This window comes from Acomys minous (assembly GCF_964271855.1).
Source record: "Acomys minous genome assembly, chromosome: 6".
In the NCBI taxonomy this organism is placed as follows: domain Eukaryota; kingdom Metazoa; phylum Chordata; class Mammalia; order Rodentia; family Muridae; genus Acomys; species Acomys minous.
The window spans coordinates 43,092,865-43,106,108 of NC_140487.1; the positions used below are offsets into that span (position 1 = coordinate 43,092,865).

Here is a 13,244-nt window from a genome sequence, read left to right on the forward strand (position 1 = left end):
TGAGCAGACAGAGTCCACCTAAATGCTTTTGTTGGTATTTTTTTAATGTTTAGCTAGTGTACTGCTTGCAAATGACCAGTAATTGCTTTACATATCAATGACCTGGACTCTTTCTTGGTTATTAAATTTATCAAACATCTAAAATAGGAAACTTAAAAGGAAAAGTATGCTAAGCTAATCATATTTCTAAATTGACTTTTTATATGTTTATCTGTTTATGTGAAATTCATAATATTAAGCATTATTGTTTAAAAACTACAACTAAGTTGGCGTGTTTTTCTTGTCTTCCTTGCCCTTTGAATTATGAAGGTTATTAATTCACATAAGTGAGGAAATAAGAATTTCTGAAAACAAGAGTTTGACATTTCAGAAATACTTAGTAGTTGCTTTGAATTGATTACAGTGAGCACTCGGTAAATGTGTGTTGACTTTTTTCAAGTGTTAACCTGAAGCCTCCCACTTGCTAACATGAGCTAGCTACTGGGCACAGCGCTAGTCCTGCAAAGATTGCTGTTCCTGAGCTGAGCTGTGGTTCTAAGGAACAAGAGCAGTCCTTTCTGCTCCCTTTAGAAACACACCCTGATATGTCCTCAGTGTTGACAACTTCACATCAGTGTCGTGGTTTTTGCCTAAACATTGGTGTTTTACTGAATTTTGCCACCAGAAGTCCCTTCAAAATCTAGACAAGCATTGTTCCTATTCACCTTTCCCTTCTCTAGGAAAGAATTCCTATTGTGCTGCTTCCAAATATGTACATTTAGGCCATGTATTTGCTCTCATTTCTAATCTTTTCCAAACTGAAAGTCAACTTTTTTTCAGTGCTAAGGACCTTAAATAGATGAACCAGGGGCTTCCCTAGATCTGTGGTACTCATCTGAAGAGATAAGAAATGTACACAAAATAGATACCATTGACCCCCAAGAGCCAGAAGGCCACTGGGAGAGTGGAGGACAGATCACTTTCAGCCCACGTCACCGTAACACATGAATTGCAGGAAGAGGAAAAGGCAGCAGTTACTCACAGAACTGAGCAAACACCTGGGCCACACCATAAGATTCTTTCAAGACAGCTTTTGCGGAAGTCAGTGGTGACTAACAAGATGGTACTACTTCACACAGCATCATATTATATATTATAACTAATATGCTTAGAAAAGGAATTTACAGTATTCATGGAGGCTGGGCCTGACAGGCACAAAAGCACTCTCTAATCACTTTGCATTTCACAGAGACTTTCATAATTTCATAATTAGCTAGATCAGCTAACCTAGCCCTGTTTGTTCTTAGCAAGTGGGTCTCTTCAACCAGTGGTGCCTTCCTGGACCCATCTGTTCCAGACAGGAAGAGAAACTGTGACCAAGTTCTTCAGAGTAGGTACTCGTTTGTGACACCCAGTTTAAGATAGACAGAGGGACTCTCAGGAGGATGGGTGTCCAGCTTAGCTGTGAGGCCCTAGAATCTGGTCACCATGGCTCTGCATCAGTAGCAGACATGGGGAAAGCTGGTGCAGCCCCAGCTCTGGCCACCCGAGCTCTAAAATACAGCACAGGTTGCCCTCCCCTCATGCCCGGGAGCCTGAGGTCCCAGGACACCAGCACTGTGGGTGTGCTCCTACCGCTTTAGGAACTCTTCATTAGAAGAGTCGTGTTTGTGGTCTTTGATCCTCAAGGCTGTACCCTGCCTGTTAAATACTGGCTCAGCCCCAACATGTTGTACTAACAAGCCCCACGGAAATGGTGTAAGCCTTTTCCTATTTTATCAGGTAATGCTTGCAAGTGATAAAAGTGAACTTTTGTTTTGATTGAATAAAATGTATTTAGTAGGCTTTAACCATAATTAAATATGAAAGATTATTTTTGTTTAAAAACAATTTCTTTAAAACTAATGAAGTATAAAATTTAAAGTAATAAGGTTTACAACATTTTTAAAAATTAAGAGGTATGAGTTATAGGTGTAGAGGTGGTGTTACTGTTTGGCAGTGAATTCCTCTCTGAGTTCCAGGCCAGCCAGAACTACAAGGAGAGACTCTGACTCAATAAAACAAAACAAAAAATGTTAAATTTCAAGGAACAGTAAGTGCCATGAGGACAGACAGGAAAGAGGGGGGGACAGAGACGGGGTTATTCTGAACAAGGGATATGGGAAGATGAATGTGAACAGAGCAAAGCCGATGAACCCCTGCCACCCCTGAAGGATGTCTTGACAGGCCTGGCATGCAAGCTGGCAGGATCCAATGTTTCATTGGGTGGTAAGCACCTTATTTTGGGGTGGGCTGGAGCTGGCCTGAGAGGCTCCTGGAGAGGAACAGCCATAAGTCATAGGCAGTGCCCACAGGGATGTGCTCAGGGACAGACCACAGATTTGCTCAGGAATCAGTGTAGGATCTTGAGGAAAAGAGACCCATAGGTGTGGTCTTGTGACTTGAGCTCACACATCCAAACTTAGCTCTATTTGGAGTTGGGGAGGACCCCTTGGGCTTGCTACTTGGGGTGCCTGTGAGATCTCGACATGATGTGCTTCCTGGCAGCAAATGAGCAGGCCTGAACTCAGGAGCAAATAGTATTTAGTACTGCAGTAAGTTGCAAGGGGTAGCTGGGAAGGAACAGTGGTACTCAGCAGCCAGCCATGGTACTCAAACGCCATGTCTGGGAAGCCCACTTAATGTCTCATGCTTCTTGAGGAGAGTGACTAGGTGTGGCAGGGAGACCCCATGCTCCCCAACATGGTTTTCTCAAGAGAGCCTCCCAGAGGAAAGGGTGGTGTGCCGATCATTGAAGTGTCGAGCTAATGACAGCTATGTGAGGGATATGAATACTGTATTCCAAGTGACAGGATCAAGCCATGAAATGAAAACAGAATTTTTTAAAATACAATTTTCCCTTTTCTCTGGCCTTTTATATCATTGTGATTTAATGTTTGGAGTAACATTGTAAGTTAATAGCGCGAGTGTATCACTTAGCTTTACACTGTACGGTATCTGTTTAAGTACAGGTCTGAGGAAGCAGAGTTAACAATTGCCTGCCTACACACATGCCCATCACTTCTCAGCAGAACAGCTGCAGTGCTATAGGAGCTGCCTGCCTGGGCTGTGGCCACACTGCAATTCCAGAATTCTGTTTTTGTAACTCAGTCCTGCTCCTCACTGGCACATTACATTGAGTATTGTATGACACTGTTCTTGGGAAGATGTGAACCAGTGTCTTATCACCCCAGAAAGGGAACCACCAACAGCAAGGACAGATACCACAGAGGCCAACTTGGTGAACTAACGAGTTTATTGAGGTTACTTACAGGAGGATGGATGACTCAAAACCAGATACATCACAGGAAGCCTACCACAGCATGGAGATGCCCTCCACATGACATGCTGGTAGCTAGATAAGTCACAGAGCTCCTCTTGTGAGCAGTCCTTACTGTTTATATAATCTTTGGGGGAAGGAGCCTTTGTGAGTGCTCAGTTTCAGGGACCTGCAGAGACTGTGAGTTGTTTACTTCCTGAGTCTTAATGAGCTTCTTTCCAGGATGGAATTTCTACACACAGCACTAGGGTGGCTCGTGAACACCTTTTCCCAGAGAAAGGGCTCCAGCTGCCCTGGTCACCTTTTCCTTCTCCTTTCACTAAGAGTGTCTCACACAAATCACTAGGGGACAGGGAGGCGGAGGCAAAGGCAGGCAGATCTCTGTGAGTTCAAGGCCAGCCTGGTCTACAAAGTGAGTCCAGGACAGCCAGGGGTGTTACACAGAGAAAGCCTGTCTCAAAAAAACAGACAGACAAATGACAAGGGGAGAGGGTGTTGGTTGGCTCTACCTCATTCTTAGAACTGAGAAGGAAAAGTGCATGAATATAAAGGACAAAGGGAAGAGCTTGAAGCAGCAAAGGGAAAGGATTTTCCAGATTTGAAGCAAATCCAGAACAAAGGCCCCTGTATATGACTTAAAAGTGGGGGTGAGGTGTGGTCATTGTTACGCATAGTAATGCTGTGGAAGACCTCAGGAACAGAGGAACCTGACAAGCTGCTCAAAGAACAGCACCTGCACCACACAGAGAGATGTCTCAGACGTTCAGTATAAGCCAGAAGACTGGGCACCATCTAGGGGAAATGAAACAGCTCAGAATTCTATGTGAACTAAATGAAAAACTGTAAGAACAGCGACAAGGAGAGACATGAGTTAAGACGGGCAATGCTGTTATGACTCTAAAATGCTTTCTTAAGAGGAGCACTGAAGATTGCATTCCCTAAAGAAAGAAAATGGCCCTAGATGGGAAGTCTATGTATAAGTGGTAAATACAGGGGAGAAGGTTGTCTCTCAGCCACTGAATCTGCCAAACAAGAATGGCAGTGTATCCCTAACAAGCTAAGACAGAGCTCTAGTATTTGCAAGACTGGACCGGGAGACGATAGCTGAGTGAAAGCATGCAGAGGTCCTCATGTGTTGGCTCAGAGGATAAAGAGCTGGTTAACTTTGGACTGTGATAACTGGCATATGCATCTATAGGGCTAGAGCTAAAAGAACAGAAAAGTTTTTCACCTTTAAGGTGACTAAAAGAAAAGCTAAAGATAGAAATTTTTGGTGGAAAACAGAGGTTTGTTTTGTTTCCCACATGGGGACAGTGAGATGGCTTTTAAGGCATTTGCTGTGGAGCCTGCTGATTGGAGTTCAACCCCCAGGACCTACATGGGAGGAGAGAACTGGCTCCCAGGACTTGTGCTCTAATGTCCACACTAATGCCACTTAGCCTTGAGTCCTGGGAACAAGACAGGTCTGACCTGAGATGGGGAACAGCATGTAAAATACCCCATTATAGCCATTCAAATGAAAATGGTGAGATGGTATTTTGGACATATTAGGTGAGAAAAATTAATTTAGAAGACTTTCAAAGTGATTACTAGAAATTTTAGCATTGCACATATAGCTCCAACTGCCTTTCTGTCACACAATGGCATAGTATAACTAACTCTTAGGTCATTCAGAAAATCCTCAAAGCAACTATATCATGGCGGGAAGCTTAGGTAATTGTATGTCATGTGCTGCTTTGCAGTGACTAGATAGACTCATTTTCTCCCAGCCTTTCCTCATATGATTCCTCAACAGCAGATGTTTTTCCTCTTGCTCAGAGAAACCCAGTCTTTATTGCCTAATTGAAATCCAGGGAATGATTCTCTTTCCCAGCCCATCTGAGAGGCTGGCTTCGGGACCCTGCAGACCCTCTGTGACTGCACTACTACTACCCACCTGAACATCCCTGCCAGTGTAATTGTTCCTAAAAACTCAAGGTGGCACTAACACAATGCACAGTACTAGAAGCTACTGATGCAGAGCCATGGTGACCAGATTCTAGGGCCTCACAACTAAGCTGGACACTCATCCTCGTCAGAGTCCCTCTCTTTCTATCTTAAACTGGACAGCAGATAAAGACTGGGTGTCACAAGTGAGTACATGCTCTGAAGAACTTGGTCACAGTTTCTCTTCCTATCTGGAACAGATGGGCCCAGGAAGGCACCACTGGTTGAAGAGACCCACTTGCTAAGAACAAACAGGGCTAGATTAGCTGATCTAGCTAATTGTGAAAGTATCTGTGAAACGCGAAGTCATGTATGGTTGGAGAGTGCTTTTGTGCCTATCAGGCCCAGCCTCCATGAATACTGTAAAATTTGATTTTCTAAGCATATTATTATAATATGATGCTGTGTGAAGTAGTACCATCTAGTCAGTCATCTGTTTACATTTGAACTTCTGTCCAGAGGTAATTGTGAAGAATTCCCTACAATTATGTTTTAAGTAACTAAAACCACAACTACTATGACATTTAAGCACTGGACCAATAATGTATGTTTTTAATAAACGTTGTACTAAAAATATCATGAAAACTTACAGAAAAATGAGTTGGGGAAGAACACCTAAAACCTATACAACTTTGTAAGCAAGACACTAACAACAACAACAACAAAAATCACTTTGAGACAGGGTCTCATATGGCTCAGGCTAGCCTCAAACTTTGATCCCTTACCTCAAGTCCTCTGAATGCTAGGATTATAGGTGTGCACCAACATGACTTACTATCTTAATATAAATCCCACTAAGGTTTAAAAGTTATCTACTAAGTAATATAGTACTCATAAGACTTTTGAAATATGGCGGCAGCATCTTGAAGGAAGGGCAGACACAGTGTCAAGCCTTTAACTCAGAGAATAAGAGATGGCACACAGATGGGTCAAGAACTGCTTCTTAACTGTTGTGTATTTAATGGCAGTAGGTAAAGCTGGCAGGGGACTTGCCCAGGAACCTATAGAATGCTGCATCATACTCCACATTCCTAAGTGTGTGTACACTAGTTCACACCAGTGTGTCTTCAAAGTGTTGGAGTCCTATAGTTCCAGCAGCTCCTATTCATGCCATTAGGAGATGAATGCAGGCCCTGCCACAGCCATCCAGCACCTAATGCCCAAGCTGTTTGTCCTAAGACCAGTTGCTTTCCTAAATTGGTTGTGTGTATGTAGCTTTATAAAGAACTGGGTTTAGAGGAACACTAGAGACTTACTTAAGGTTGATACTGAGGTGGCATGCATATGCTGCCTCTGCACTGACACCACCAGTGTAGAATGTAACCTAAGTCCCAAGGGTCTGTTCTGTAGTGAGGGATCTTAGTTATCCATCTTGATTATGTGTCTGGAGGAAGATTTGTAAAGTCATTAGGCAAGAAGCATTTCGAATTGTGACCCTAGAGCTTGATGAAAACAAAAACCAGAACGTCCCCCCTTTGCTTGGTCCTCTCCTTTGCTTGCAATAAGGTCGTCTACAGTCTGCAGCCACAGATTCACAGGAAGATGGCTGTGAGCCACGCCTAGAGCTAGGTCTAGTTCCCACACGCCTGGAAGCAGTGCCAAGAATTACACTGTGCTGTGTAAGTCCTCAGCAAGATTCTAGTTCCTCCCTCCTGTCAGCCTTAGTCCCAGATGCATCCTTGCTAACTATAACAGAGGAAAAAGTATCTCCTAAAGTATCTCCAAAACTCTCAAGCTGGAATCCTGTGATTTAGACCAACCAACAAGATATATATTAGCAAGAGAAATGTATAAACATTTAATAGTCTCCTGTGACATGGGCAACTTCTTACAGAAATAAGGACTTGTGTCTAGGCAGCAGTTAACTGGGCTTTCAATGATGAAGAGTGGCAAGTCCCCTAAAGATGACAAAAGGAGACAACTGAGGAGTGAAACAGGCAGCTTGTGTGTGTGTGCTCAGAGATGAGGGCAGGACCTGAGAGCTTCTGGAGAAGGGAAGGCACGTCCCTTCTTCAGGAGCCACTGCCCTGTCCCAGAAGCTCCACTCTGTGGCTCTGTTCTCAGTTCACAGAGATCAGCCAGCGAATCCTGTGCTCATACAACATCAACATAGATGAACTCTTCTCAGAAATTGACCTCTGCTTGGCTGTGAATCGCAGCATTCTTCAGCAGCTGGATGAAAGGTGTGGCCATGAGATCACTGAGGAGGACTGGGAGAAAATCCAAGTGCAGGTAGGCTTCAGACCAGCTTCCTTCCTGCTGCAGTCACTGGTGTGTAAGGGTGGAGCCTTGCGGAGTTCTGCATGGACAGGGACACCTGGGCCTTTGCTATGAGCTCAGTGATGACCATCAGGGTCCTTCGTTTTGAAATGTTAAAGTTCAGTGGTGGATGCTGGGAACAATGAAAACCCCAAAGGGCAAGCCTAATGCTTCCTGCCCTCCTCCTGCCTCTGCAGCAGCCTAAGGAAGGAGAATAGGGCTCTGCAGTAACTCAAAGCCAAGATGGAGGGGAAACTTGAAATAGTAAATTGGGGGTAAAAGAAAAAAAAGGCTTAAAACAAAATTGGGGATGTTTTAAAACTTCCAACAGTACAGCCAAGTGCTTAGCAATTTCCCACTGTTTTGTTTTAAGACAAGGTTTCTTTGTAGCCCTCACTGTCCTGGAACTCTCTCTCTAGGCAAGGCTGGCCTCCAACTCACAGAAATCCACCTGCCTCTGCCTCCTGAGTGCTGGGATTAAAGGCATGCACCACCACACTTGGCATAATTTTCCACTTTTAATTAAGAGGCACTGTTTATTATTAATGCTCAGCAGTTCTAAAGTATTCTTATTACAATCTCTACATCTCACATCTTGATTATTTAAGATTTTCAGTGTACTGCCCATGTGTCTTGTGATATAGTCCCTACTGTAAGTCTGAGTAACTGTGGAGTGTAATGGGAGGGTCTTCCTTTAACAAATCCGTGTCTGTTTTGTGCTACAGGCTGCTCACCGTGAGATCTATGAATGCTCCATCTGCCTGACTCCACTCTCCCTTCATGGTGACTGCCGACAAGCAGCTGTAGGGACCAGCAATCAGCGTCCCCGAGAGACAGTCCTCCTGTCCTGTGCACACCTGTTCCACCATGCCTGCCTTCTGGCCTTGGAGGAGTTTTCTTTGGGAGACAATGTCCCTTTCCACATCTGTCCTCTCTGCCGCTCCAGCTACCAAAAGAAAATTCTTGAATGCTGAATTCATGTTCAGGAAGTTAAATCTAAAGTGAGAACAAGAAAGGGGTGAAAAGCCTACCGATTTTCGATGAGCTGAGTGAGTTTTGGGTTGAGTACTACATTGCGGTCTGTTCTTTTTTACGATGTAGAAGAAATAAGGGCCTACCTAACTGTAGTCTTCATTACATAAAAAGAAGCTTATGTATTTGTGAGTTTAGTTACTTGAAATAAATGAGAAAGTTTTACTTAAAATGTAGCTAGTGTCTGGCCAACAGCCAGGAAACTGACACTTATCCAATGCATAAGAATCTTCCTTTTATTTTTATGTAGTAGATTAATATTATAGTTAAGTACTTTTAACATGTAAACTGAAAAAAAAAAACCCAGTGTATTCAACATCAAAACAAGGTGAATTAAATGTTAATGATGGTGTTGCAGATTCCTGTTGTTCATATATGAAACAACTGAAAAATCCCTGAAGCCACAGAATTCTTTGGTGTCGGTGTCACACTCTAATGCCAGACCTCACAAATGCTCTAGTCCCTGATATGAAACAGCGCAGCATTTGCTTATAACCAACTACATCTCTCAGTATACTTTGAGATCACCTATGAATTACAATGTCTAGGAAGAGATGAGTGCTCTGTGAATAGTTGCTGCACTATATTACTTAAAAACTAAGAACACAAAAGAGAAAAATGTGTGTACGTATCAGCACAGATACAGTTTTGGGTTTTTTTTTGTTTTGTTTTTGTTTTTTGGCAACAGTTCAAACTCCAGGTTGGATACAGAGTGATGATGGTGCTAAGATTGGTGTGCACAGCTCAGACGGCCCCTGGCCACTGGAACAGATAAAGACCCATTCAACAGTGTTAGCAGTATATGGCAATCGAGGCTGGGGTATCCAGCCTACAGACCCTTCAAGTTCCCTGGCTCCTTTTATCCCAGGCATTTAAGTCTCCTTTGCCTCAGCCCACACCAGGGAATCTGCTTTCTTTGGGGGAAGAGCATGTTGAAGACTGCTGGGAGGCAGTGCCCACATGAGACAGTATCCCAGCCTGTGTGAGAAGCAGGTAGCAAGCAAAGGTACATGCCAGGGTTCAGAACTGCCCCCTACACAGTGTAAGAAGTATTTAAAACTCACTTTTCTAATTTTTTATCCTTTTAAATGGTTCTCTTTTGTTGGTTTATAATATATGCATAGATAGATATATAATTTGTGAATTGCTACATATATATTAGATTATACTAAAATTTCTTAATGATTAGACATGCTGTTTCAACATTTGGAGGCTAATTTGAAGAATACTTTAAACATGTGGCAGAGACAAGCTGCATGTCAGAGAACCACTTTTCCATTCAGAAGACTCAGCTGCAGAGGTCTCTATGTCTAATGGGGATGCAGCGAGTGTTGCAGTAGTCTGAGTGCTCTGATGTTGGAAGGAGGCCATGCACAAGCTGAGGTGGCAGTGCCATTCCCTGGAACCTGTCAATGTCCCCCCTGTGAACTCCTCTGATGATGTACTGACACAGGAATGGATGCTACTTGTTGGCAACAGGTCTCTTGGATTGAAGAACACATCAGGCATCAACTTCATTGGGGTTCTGACAGTAGTAAATATTCTAGCATTGAGAGCAGGGTCTCAGCCATCGGGCAATAGTCAAGACAATACAGCTCCATTTCTTATGGAAAAGTGGCCTTTTGAGAGGACAGTACAAACTTTTACCATCCCATTGTATCTTTAGTCAGGTGTCACATGGAAACCAATGCAGTGATTGGGATACCTCATGCCAGTAAGAAGGCTCAGAGGCCACAGAAGGCACTGCCCCCCCCCCCCACTGTGGCCTCTTCCTCAGAGCAGTCTTTACTGTAATGAACTGCTCTCTGCTGTAGCTTAGCAGATATCTCAGCATTCTTGTAAGACAAACCCTGCTTCTCTCTGCCCACTCCCGTGTTTACTTTAACCATACTTAGGGGGCTTGCATGCTCTGGATTGTAGGCAATTAGAAAGTCTTCCTTTTTCCCCACATGGTAGACACACATGAATTCTTGCACACTTACACATTTTTATGGTTGCTGTTTCACAGGGCCTGCCTGACCCATCCCTAGGTGCACTGCTCACTAACTCATAAACTGACTAAGACACCACCAAAGCAGCACATTCTCAGGGTACTTGGGTCCAGACGTGGTCCATGTGAGCCAACAGCAGCTGTTCTGAGCTTTTGCCCTCAGAGTAGTGAGAGCTCTAGAAGCCTATGATAAGCTGAGGTGGAGTCCAGCCTTAGGCTTTGTAGGGCTCTTTTCTTCCTTTCCATGTACATGAGACAGCCATATCATTGTTAAACTACAATGTTACATGGCCCTCTATTTGTTATTCTTACCACTCAAGACAGAGGTGATGGTTTAAGAACACGTTATAGGTTCTTACTACCTTCCATTCCTACACAAGGCTCAGTGTCTGGCCCTGGAAACTCCTGTGCAGGGCTCATATCAACTTCTCAGGCTCTAGCTACTGAGTTCTGTCCTCGGCAGTGTAGCCGGAGCTGGACTTCTAGGAGCTTCCAGAGTAAGCAAGGGCTTCAGGCAGTGTGCGGCAAGGGCAGCAACTCTAATGTAGCAACTGCTGCTATTTTCAAGCCCTAAGGCCTTGCAGGTTACAGCCATAAAACTGGTCTCCTCTTAGACCCACAGCATCTTACTGACATCTGCTTACTGAACTGCATTAAGTGTTGGCTTACTTAAAGAACAGAGGAGGCTCAGCATGGACAATGTCCGCAGACAGGCAAACTAAGGTGGCTGCTCTCAGTCCCAAGCCCCATCAACACACAGGAATGATGCCACCAAGGTTCATCTGCTGTCTGAGGACCCTGAACAAGCCAATGGGAGTCACTGGAATCTGGATGGCTTGGACTAACCTGCTTCCATACTCACGAATGGGGCAAGCTCAAACACCTTTAGTTGTTTTTGGCTGCATTCCAAAGACAAGAAATGGAGGTGTGCATTTCCTGTTTGATGGGGTTCAGAGCTGCCCATGTATCAGGAAGGTTCGAACATTCACTTTCTGTCCCCATGCTCCTGTACACCTGCCTCACTTCCCAGTCTCTCATGTGAGTTCACAATGAGAAATATAAGACAAAGTAACCTACCCTGTAGCATGACCCAATGCAAGCCTGTGATAGAGGAGAGGTCGGGCTCGGCAAACACTTAAGCTATGGGGACAAATAGGGGTCTCAACAACATGGCTTGTGTCCTTTTAAGTTTCTGGGTATACTATTGGGTCCCAGTATAATCACAGACCACAAAAAAGGAAAGAAGGAAAGAAAAAAAAGAAAAAAGAAAAAATGCTGTAGGAGCTTATGTCCTTGGTGCCATGGTGTCATGTTTGCAGCAGGACTTTTCACAACAGGAAAAGACAACACTCAGAAAACCTTAGAGAACAAGTTTACCCAGCTGTTTTTCAAGTAGAAATTTACCTCCCATTTTGTACTAATAGGCCAGGAAATAGATTAGTTTGTGCCTTGTATTATATATATATGTATATATGTATATATATATATATGTATATATGTATATGTGTAATGTATAATATATAATGTTTATATGTATATAAACATTAGAAAATTCTAGCATGGTTCATAAGGAAAAAATGTCACTGTTTTGTTAAATTCTTATATGTGTTTTGGTATGCATGTAGACTCACTTACAGAGGACATTCATTTCTTATTGTGGGGTGAAGTGTGAAGCCACTGGTGTTCACAGAACTGTGCACACTGCCAGCAAATGAGCCAGTGTGAACAGCACTTACATTCTGTAGAACTTTGGATTGAAGTTCAGTTCCTCTATGGAAGAAATCAGAAACACGTCTAATGAGATTGAATCAGTAAATAACTTAAGATGCATTGTTTTCAACTGTTAATATGACTTTTGGGTTACAAAGAAGTGTATCACTGATCCACAAGGGAAAGCAGGAGAGCATCTAGCTCCTCCTCTGCCAGTCATCAGGAGAATCGCCGTGCTCTAGCGCTGAACAGAGAGGCAGCCAGGCAGTGCTCTTGACTGTTGATGCTATCACTGAAGACTAAATAGATGTTTATATGTGCGAGGGCTTATAAATCAAGTACTGAACTTTAATTTCTAAGAATTTTAGAAATTCTTAGACTAACAGAGACAAGACTAACAGAAAATTTGAAAATATGTAACAAAAATTTACCAATGTAGCTAGACATTTGAAAAGTATCATGCCAGTTACTTACAGTTTAAAATCAACACCGCATATGTTCACATATTTAAAGATCCTATAACAATTCAAACGTATAAACTGGAACCGATGGGAATTTGTGCTACTGACCACAGGGATCATCTACTGCACTTGGCCAGAACAGAGGTGGCAACAATCACTGCTGCCACCAGTACAAGCTCCAGCGCAGAGGCTGTGAGAAGCACACCCAACAGGTGTCATTCTGATTCACCAGTCAGTCCCAGAGAGGTATGACTGAAGGGCTGGACAACTTCACCAGCTTCTCATATTTAGGCCAGACCTTATTTTACATTAGATAGATAGATAGATAGATAGATAGATAGATAGATAGATAGACAGACAGACAGACAGACAGACAGACAGACAGACAGACATAGATAATGACTGATAGATATCTAAAACATATGCTAGAAAATCAATGTTACAATCTACAACATTTGTTATATCCCCTTATCAGGATCTATAACTAAAGTGCTTTGTACCCTTTTTG

At 43.2% G+C, this 13,244-nt stretch overlaps 1 protein-coding gene across 15 annotated transcripts in view; it reads left to right on the top strand.

The window, feature by feature from the left end:
• Nucleotides 1-8,932, top strand: part of RNF32 (ring finger protein 32) — a 31,193-nt gene extending 22,261 nt beyond the window's left edge. For all 15 annotated transcript variants that reach the window (XM_084786959.1, XM_084786970.1, XM_084786960.1 and 12 more), the window contains 2 exons: nucleotides 7,349-7,516; nucleotides 8,269-8,932. In XM_084786959.1, coding sequence (XP_084643085.1) covers nucleotides 7,349-7,516; nucleotides 8,269-8,517 — 417 coding nt within the window. In that variant the 3' untranslated portion in view covers nucleotides 8,518-8,932. The remainder of the gene's footprint in view (nucleotides 1-7,348; nucleotides 7,517-8,268) is intronic.
• Nucleotides 8,933-13,244: the final 4,312 nt, after the last annotated feature.